We start from the raw sequence: 9,514 nt of genomic DNA on the forward strand, positions 1-9,514 counted from the left end.
ATAGTAGTAGTAGAGCTAGAAGCTGAAAAAGAGGCCATGGCTACATCCCAGTTGGAGAAAACACGCCAAATAGCCATGGCCTAAAGGAAAGTTAATGATCTGAAAAAGCAGTTATAGGCTAAAGACGAGATAGAAGTTGAATGGCATGCAAGGCTGGATGAAGAAATCGAGGCCATACGGTGCATGTGACGACACGATGAAGGGATTGGGGGGTTTTATGAAGATCTACAAGCTAAAATGGAGAAGATCACTAAAGCCACAAAAGAGTTTGAGGCACTAAGGGAGGAAAGAGCATGTAGGTACGAAAGAGAGGTGGAAAGATTGACACAGGAGGCAGCCTTGGCACAAGAAGAGTAGTAGAAGCTAAGAGGAGAAATGGATGATTAGGATCGTTTAGGAAAGGGTTTGTAGCATGCTTAGCCATGCTGGCTTACACAGCACTTTTGGGTTGAGGCAGTTACTACTGCAATGCACTCATTAACAGGTCGCCTAGCAGTGGCATTGACTTTCAGGTTGCAGAGGAGGTATGGGCAGGCAAGTCCCCCTCTTATGATCATTTGCATGTCTTTGGATGTGAGGCATTATGCCCATGAATATTCAATCCCCATTGGTGTGACATATGAAAGAGAATATAATCGTTGGCACATATGTACATGAGATATAAATATAACCACCCTATTGATATATTGAGGTCTATATGAGTTGGCATCCACTATTGCAGTGGTGATGTGGCAATATATTATTCACTAGTGTGTTACATGATCAAGATGAGGATATGCTAGTGATTCTACAACTTAGACTACACCCATGTAGTCCATCCTTGGTTATGATACGTTCATTGTGCCACCTCTTCTTTTCTTAGCGGGTTCACACCTAGTGATTGTATGTACATATATTGTGGTACTTTCATATTAGTCTTGTATCATGTTGTAGACTTAGTTCTTTTGTGATTGTGAGGTGTTTGCCAGTTTCAATCCAAGGTGCACCTTTTAGTAGTCCATTAGTAGGTTTTTCAAATGATACCACTCGGCACTTCCTTGGAGTATCACAAGGTTTTCACTTAGGCTCTCCTAAGTCTACATTGTAACTAGTATTTAGGGTTCTAGGATCCCATCCTGGGTTGCGAAGGGACTCGTCAAATTCTAAGAGTAATGCGGAATTTACAGCCAGAGCCCCCCCTGGCACCCACATTTCCTACTAGCCGAGGCTATCCCTACAGACAGACCTTTCGCTACTACGGAGCCGATCTAAGTCTCTCAAAGTGATAACCATGACCCCTTGGAATAGGGTCTCGCAACTAGCTTGGGAGTAGCCTAGCGCGATCTTTCCTTTTATCCAGTTTGTCAATGTTTTTAATCAGAGATCTAGATTCTAGAAAACACAAACAATCCTTTCAAACAATGACAATCACACCATTATGCAGTTCATAGCTTCCATAGCCAAGGTAGACCTTATCCTAAGGTAACTTTACATTCTAAAGGATTTTCCTCCCCATAAAGAAGTGTTAAGTACATCTCTTACAACATGTTAAGCAATGCATGAATTTTTCATTTGGGGCTTACTTACCCAACAAAAGAGAATTTCTTTTAGAAAAAATATTGTGATAATAATTTAATGAGATGATTTACAAGACCCTTAAATAGACATTCACTTTTCATAACAAGTGTTAATCAACCTTAACCTTGTTGCGTTGACAATATATCGAGTTATTTTATTAATCTCGAGTGCACATATAGTCTTTTACTCATTTTGTACAATATCCTCCTGCAACTATTTTCATCATGATCTTACGAATTATAATCTTGAATAATCTAACTACAAATCATAGATAGCAGTTAACCATTTATACATGTATTAATATGCTTTCTAGATGAAACTATTAATTCGTGTAAGTGAAAAATATGAAAGCTAATTTTTTTTGTACTTAATTCTTATATGGATATTGTCCATGCAATCTAACAAGTAGATTTTGTATAATTTAATGCAAATTTTAATATTTTATGTAAAATTTCGATAAAAATCTTATTAACTTATGTGTTGATATGAAAATAATAGATTATTTTTGAAAATGAATAACCTAGTTTGGCACGACGACAATGGGAATTTTGTCTTTGCTTGGACTTGCGTTCGCTACACCTGATGTTTCATTGGTAGTGGCAACTCTGGCAACCTCGAGCACTCCCGTATCTCCAGCAATACCCGTTCTTTGACCAGTTGTAATGGTTCTCATGTCGTTCCACCTTGTCGCTTTGGAGCCATAGTTCGCAAGTGGATTCAAGAGATAAAGAAGGAGGAATGAAATTGGGATGGGAAAGTGTAAGAGAAGATGGCTTAGTCGAAGACCGAGACAAGGCGGAGGTGAGCTAATTCTCTCTCTCGTAGCCTCTCGGGGTAACTCCTCTCTCTCTCTCTCTCTCTCTCTAGCTTCATCTTGTAGCCTCTTGGAGGGGTATCCTTTTATCTCCCTCTAGCAGTCTCTCGAGGTCTCCTTGTGCCTCCATAAACTGCTCCCCATGCCTCTTATTTATAACTAAATTTGAGAAGAAGGGTTGTGGCTAAGAAGAAGAGCTCTTTATGGAGGGGATCTTGGCAAAATTAGCAATAATTTGAAGCTTTCAAGATGCAATCTGATGCTCAAATCACAAATCTAATGGTTCCGTTGGCTTTGAAAGGGGGTAAAACCCTAAGACACTTGCTCAGAAATCTTCTAGATCACTCCTTCTCCTTGTTCGAAGTGTTGTTTGCTATCTATAAACTGCGATTGCAATGCGTCCGATTTCGCCAATCCTTCTTTTTGCATTGAATCTCCAAAACTGGTTGAAAAAGCCACTTTCTTTTTTACATGACATTCTATTCTAGAAGTTTCCATAGCTTTTTAGGATATTTACAATAATATCCAAAATATGCTAGTTTTGTCCAAAAATCTAGTATTTTTGAACCCTCCATACTATACACACTGACACTAATGACTAATAATAATGGCTCATAACTCTCATTCATGTGGTAACTTTCGTGGTGGGTGGCTATAGTCCTTGTCAATCTGGAAAAAATATTGGGTTACGATCCCCTTTTTTTTTTGCTCGAGATCTTGCTCGTGAAGGGATATTTCTTCTTCTTCCCGAACACAAAGAGAAAGGCCTAAGAAAGTGAAGGGATCTTTGGAATCACTCACAGTTAAGGATGTTAACGCCTAATGAGTGCCAATCTAAATTTCACCTTGGTAAGGAAGAGAAAGCTTGGCTAGCCGTTGTGTTATCGCATATGAAAGAGGATTGGCCCACCTCATTCAAGGAAGACCCCTTCCCTCTATTGGGTTGTCTAATAAGTGACAAAGGTAAGTCCCTAGTCGCAGAATGTAAGAACCACAATGATTTCAGCCAATTTAATGGAGCCCTCATCATGCAAATGCAAGCATATTGGAAGAAAGCTTACTCGTGCACTAAGCTCATGACCTAGAAGAAGAGAGTGAGGTTCATATGGGTGACTACCCTAGCTAGAAGACTTAATCTAATCTTGTGGGAGAGCACTATGAACAAATGGCCTACTAGGGAAAGATTGGCCAAGTTCTCCAATGTTATACCCCTTTATGGCCTCTTGAGAAGAGCTGTGGAAACCACTAAGCACCTTTTTTGGGAATGCATTGAGGTGAGGAACATGTGGAGGGCCCTAGATAAATGGGTTGAAACTGTAGGCCTCTAGACGAAAGTTAATGCAAAAATTGCTCTTTTTGGTGATTTTGGCCAACTCCAAGAAGCCAAAGTCCCCCCTCTAGAATGTAATTAGGGCAATTACTATCAAGTCCATCTTAGTCTAATAGGAATGCTAAGTTATTTTGCAAGGCTAAAAAGCATAGCAATCTAAGTATCTCCTTTTGTAATGTTGAGATCTTACATCTCCTCAAAGCCCTAGGCAAGAGAACCTCCAAGTTTAGAGCTTTCCACAAAGCTTTGGATAACTCTATAACTGAGATGTCGTAGCTTGTCATGTCTCCTATTGGGATGATGTAAATACCTTATCTAATATACTTTTTGCATTATAAAAAAACTTTTATAAAATTTTATTAAACTAACTATTTCATTAACCTATACTAACTTAGTTAAGTACTAACAGACTAACATTTGTTACTAACCTCTTTAACTACTATTAGGCTCATTTATTTAATTCGATGCATCCTTGATTATATCGCATGTTCATGTAATAGCAATATAGTTGTTTTCTTGGGTGGAGGGCTTGTATGTCACAAGTTTTATCGAGTGTTTGTGTGCACGACAATGTTAAAAACAATGGGCATATTACACATTTTTTATTGGGAACGACTTGAAGCAATGCCCTCTTCGATTGTCTGATGAGGTCAGCAATTCTCAAATTTATTGCAAACTCAGAAGCATAGGAGTTTGTGAGATTGCCAATAGGTTTTAACTTTTGAGCCGTTGGTTGGTAACCTATATTGAGTATAACAGAGGATTCTAGACCAAGCCTTGGGTGCATTTAGTATGTGATAGGCTGCTCCATTTAAAATTTTTAAAGCACAAAAATGTTGATGAGATTGGTTGGTTTATTTAGTGGCAACCAAGTGTCCAAAAGTTGCACTTTTTGCTATTTAGTGCATTGATTTGATACGGAACATGCTCTCTCCCATTGTCAATTGTGGTTACAAACCCAAAACCGGTTGCAAACCTTTGCAAAGGCCATTGGAACCTGTGAATTTGACTATGGGTTCACAGCCTGATTGCAAACCTGGGCTTGGTGGGAACAGGACCAGAGGTGAGCTGTGCTACGACTAGCGCCGAGCGCGGGCCACAAAGTTGAGAGGTTGTCTGATCACACGTTAAACCGAACTCTGTGGCCCGGGGGCTGGGGCGCAGCTCAATCCCTTGTTGTGACATTTATGTGCCTCTGTCATGCCCTTCTCGTCGATAGTATTAAGAATCCATTTCTATCCTCTTCTACGCAAAACTATGGAAAAAATGACAAAATGTCAAAAAAGTCCCTAGGGTCACGGACCGTCCCGACTGGAGGCACGTGGGATTTCGTCCTCACTGCGTGATAGAAGGAATATTCAACACTCTCTGGAAAGGAACGTTTGCGCTCTCGAACGCTGCAAGCTTAACGGATCAACTGGGTTTCTTAATCCTAAGCACACCATTGTCACACGTGGTTGGACCTTGAGCATCACGATCGTAAAATAGCAGAAAGCACAGCCTTTCATTTCTACAGGCACGTTCCTACATGACATTTTTTCAATCTTCAATATCCCCAATGAGTGCGTGGTGAGCGTGATCCATCCGATAACCTTTTTCTCAATGTGAATCACCTGCAACAGAGAGCTTTTTAACTAGCCTTAATCTGATTGATGTGAACCTTGATCTGCTTCTGCCATCGCCATAACTCATGTTTAGCTGCTCCATCAGCCCACAATAGACTACCTTTGAACAGTCACATTTCGTCCAACCAGGACTTGTGATAGAAATGGCCGCCTGCAGCAAGCAGGTGATCAGTGCTTGGCTGCAGAGCTTCAACTCTGCACTGGAGAGAAGGGACATAGCTGCTGCTGTGGAGCTTTTCCATGAGGAGGAATGCTTTTGGAGAGACCTGGTGGCGTTCACATGGAACATCTACACAGCAGAGTCCAAAGACGAGATCCAGGCCATGCTGGAGGCAACCTTGGATGAGACAGGACCTCATGGTTGGACTGTGGAGAAGGAGCTTCCTGAAGAAGACGGGGTCATCGCGAATGCCTTCATCAGGTTCGAGACGCGGAGGGCCCGATGCAGGGGCCATGTTCGGATCAAAGGTGATAAGTGCTGGACCTTGCTGACAAGCATGGAGGAGCTCAAGGGGCACGAGGAGAAGGCAGGTGCAGCGCGAGAGAAGGGTGTGCAGCATGGTGCCATCAAGGGAAGGAAGACTTGGCTGGACGAGAGGAAGGAGGAGATGGAGGCGCTGGGAGTGAGCAGGCAGCCATACTGCGTGATTGTGGGAGGAGGACAGGGAGGCATCATGCTGGGAGCACGCCTGCGGCGGCTAGGGGTCCCAACCATCATCGTGGAGAAGAACGCGCGGCCCGGCGACTCATGGCGGAACCGATACAAGTCACTGTGCCTGCACGATCCGGTGTGGTACGACCACCTGCCGTATCTCCCGTTCCCGGACCATTGGCCGCTCTTCTCTCCCAAAGACAAGATGGCCGACTGGCTGGAGGCATACACCAAGATCATGGAGCTTCTGTACTGGTCGTCTACCGAGTGCAAGTCTGCGAAGTATGATGCGGAGCAGGGAAGGTGGGAGGTGGTCGTGGACAAATGCGGGCAAGAGGTGACGCTGCGGCCGCGGGAGCTTGTGCTGGCGACAGGCATGTCAGGGGTCCCGAGCATCCCTTCCTTCCCGGGGGCAGAGACCTTCGAGGGGGTGCAGTGCCATTCGAGCCAGCACAAAGGCGGGGAAGGGTGGGAAGGGAAGCAGTGCGTGGTCATCGGCTCCAACAACTCCGCCCACGACATCTGCGCCGACCTCTGGGAGCACGGGGCCGCTCGAGTGACCATGGTTCAGCGGAGCTCGACTAACGTGATACGCTCCGAGACGCTGCTGGCGGAGGCTATGGGGAACTACGTGGAGGGATCCCCGTACTCCACGGCGGACGCCGATCTGCTATTCGCGGCGGTGCCGTATAAGCTCTTCCACAGGTATCAGATCCCGATCTACAAGAGGGTGGCCGAGGTGGATGCGGAGTTCTACGAGCGGCTGGCGGGGGCAGGGTTCCTGCTGGATTTTGGGGAGGACGGGTCGGGGGTGTTCACCAAGTATATGAGGAGGGGGTCGGGGTATTACTTCGACGTGGGGGCGTCGGAGCTGGTGATAAGCGGCGAGGTGAAGCTGAGGAGCGGGGTGGACGTGAAGGGGCTGGAGGCGAGGTCCGTGGTCCTGAGCGACGGCAGCAGGCTGGAGGCGGACATTGTCGTGTACGCCACCGGGTTCGGCTCCATGAACGGCTGGGCCGCCCAGCTCATCTCCCCCGAGGTGGCCCGCAAGGTCGGCAAGTGCTGGGGCTTGGGCTCCGCCACCAAGAAGGACCCGGGGCCCTGGGAGCGCGAGCTTCGCAACATGTGGAAGCCCACCCAGCAATCCGGCCTCTGGTTCCATGGCGGCAACTTCCATCAGTCCCGCCACTACTCCCTCTACTTGGCCCTTCAGCTCAAGGCGCGCTTGGAGGGCATGCCCACCCCCGTGTATGGTCTTGCTCCGGTCTATCATGCCAGCTGAATTGGAATGCTTTGGTCTGGTGACACACACCTTATCTATGGTGTGAAACGATAATAATCAAATTCGGGCTTCCAGGTAGTTATTTCCTGTACATTGAGCCCTTGGCATTGTTTTTTTCTCCCCCAATTTCTTGCCCGAATCACCACACCCACCTTTGCATCCATAGGGAGCATTTTAATTGTCTTTTTACATAATCCTCAAATGAATGCGTGTCGCATTTTTTCGGTTAAAAGAAGTTGTGCGATTTATAGTGCACGTATGTAACTCTAAAACAATGTGGCAAAACCGACATAATCTTGCACGTCACTACAATTTCATATCTATTCTCGCGTGTGCATACGTTACCTCTTTCTTAAGTAACGTTGATTTCATTCCATTTACCTTTTTTTTTTCTAATTTACATATACCATTATATTCTCAATGCTTATATATTAGGATTGTTTACTATTCTCCAAAGAGAATAGAATTACCTTTACAAGCATGTTCTTCGCCAATTAGAGAGCATAGGTAGCAAAAATCCCACACATAACTTGAAGCTATATGAATTCAAGGGCACCTATCCTATCCTTCTTGTGGCAAAAAATGACTCTATTTCTATGATAACTTGATAGACTTGCACTATTTGCAAAGCAACTATCCACATACAAGAGAACCTAGAGAACAAATATGCAAGATAGAAACACAAAAACCATGGTATTTGTCAAAAGTGTCGTGTTGTTGGTGGGTGAAAATAAGCGATCGAGGACATGGTGTTGCATAGGGTCAAGTGGGGTAAAACACATGAAAATATCTTTTTGTAATCTTTTTAACACCTACTCGTAGCGAGAGTTGGGTTGATAAATGGAAATCCCAAGTGATACCATGTATGTTTGGCATGTGGTTGTGATATTTCAGTTTTGAGACATGCGTCTCATGTAGAAAGAGATATCCTCATACATGGAATATGTTCTTGCTTCCAATTTTGAGTCTCCAAGTGGAATTTTACATGGTAAGGGACATGTTTGCCATCTCTTGCGACACAAATCAGAAGCTTTATTATCTTTTAAGCAATATCAAAAAGCTGGAGAACTTCATACTAGTCGTCGCATTAAGAACCTTCACAGTGATAATGGTGGAGAATACATATGAAATGATTTTGATGAATTATTAAAATAATGAGGTTATTCATCATGAATATACGGTTCTCTATTCTCCTCAACATGACTATTCTCAATGCCATGCAATGTATGCTCATTCATTCTGGCTTATCTCGATATTTCTAGGCTAAAGCAGTCTTAACAATAATATTTGCACAAAATCATCTTTCTACAATTGCTCCTTCTGATAAAATATCAATTACTACTTGGACAAGTAGAACTCCTTCGGTTTCATATTTTAGAACTTTTGGACGTATTGCTTATATTCATATATCTACCAAAGAGACTTGTAAAAAACTTTATCCTCTCGGTTCAAAAGTTATTTTCATTGGAAATTCAACTTTTTCTAAGGGATACAAGTTTTATGATCCATCTTCCAAGAAGGTAATTATAAGTCATGATACTATTTTCAATTAGCACTTATGGGTAGCACATGGTGTCAGGATGATGATGGGTGGGCGTGGTCACTAGAGGACGTTGATGATACAAAGTCATTACTCACTTCTTTTCCCTTTCTATATGATGATGAAACTCATTGATGGGATAATATTGACTCTTCAAATCAAGATTCACAACCTGCACTTATTATTGTTGATGATGACCTTGGCATTGATCTTCCAATTGATAATGAGTATGATACTTGTCATGTTTATGATGTTGGTATTCTTGAGAATGCTCTCAATATTTATGAAGATCCCGTCTGTTATAGTGATGCCATGCCATCCCCACAAAAGGAACAATGGCGGAAGGGCATGGAAGGTGAGTATGAATCTCTTCTCTCTAAAGATACATGGGTTCTAATTGTACTGCTATAAAATGCAAGTGGGTTTATAAGACTAAAACAAAATCATATGGAACATTTGGCAAATTCAAAGCAAGGCTAGTTGCCAAATGTTTGTCACAAATTGCAAGAGTTGATTATTAAGAAACTTTCTCACTTGTTGTTTGTATTACCAGTATTGGAGTCTTGTTAGTTTTGACTATTGAGTTTGATTTGGAGGTTCATTAAATGCATGTGATAACTGCTTTTCTTAATGGTGATTTAAAGGAAGAGATATACAATGGTCTCAAACAATCTTCATGAGCTTGGTATCAAGAGGTGGATCTCTTCCTTACAA

The 9,514-nt window shown here is 43.0% G+C and overlaps 1 protein-coding gene across 1 annotated transcript; it reads left to right on the forward strand.

Annotated features, from left to right (window-relative positions):
* Positions 1-5,111: 5,111 nt before the first annotated feature.
* LOC148039265 (indole-3-pyruvate monooxygenase YUCCA1-like) lies at positions 5,112-7,351 on the forward strand. Its single transcript, XM_087675153.1, has one exon. It carries the CDS (start codon positions 5,470-5,472, stop codon positions 7,258-7,260), a length of 1,791 nt encoding a protein of 596 aa, XP_087531279.1. The 5' UTR covers positions 5,112-5,469; the 3' UTR covers positions 7,261-7,351.
* Positions 7,352-9,514: the final 2,163 nt, after the last annotated feature.

This window comes from Lygodium microphyllum, chromosome 3 (genome assembly GCF_053477565.2).
Source record: "Lygodium microphyllum isolate KBCC chromosome 3, Lygodium_microphyllum_v1.1.10, whole genome shotgun sequence".
Lineage (NCBI taxonomy): Eukaryota > Viridiplantae > Streptophyta > Polypodiopsida > Schizaeales > Lygodiaceae > Lygodium > Lygodium microphyllum.

What these genes read in the sequence shown, in the direction of transcription:
- LOC148039265 (XM_087675153.1), top strand. Translation starts at nt 5,470, where the DNA reads ATGGCCGCCTGCAGCAAGCAGGTGATCAGTGCTTGGCTGCAGAGCTTC.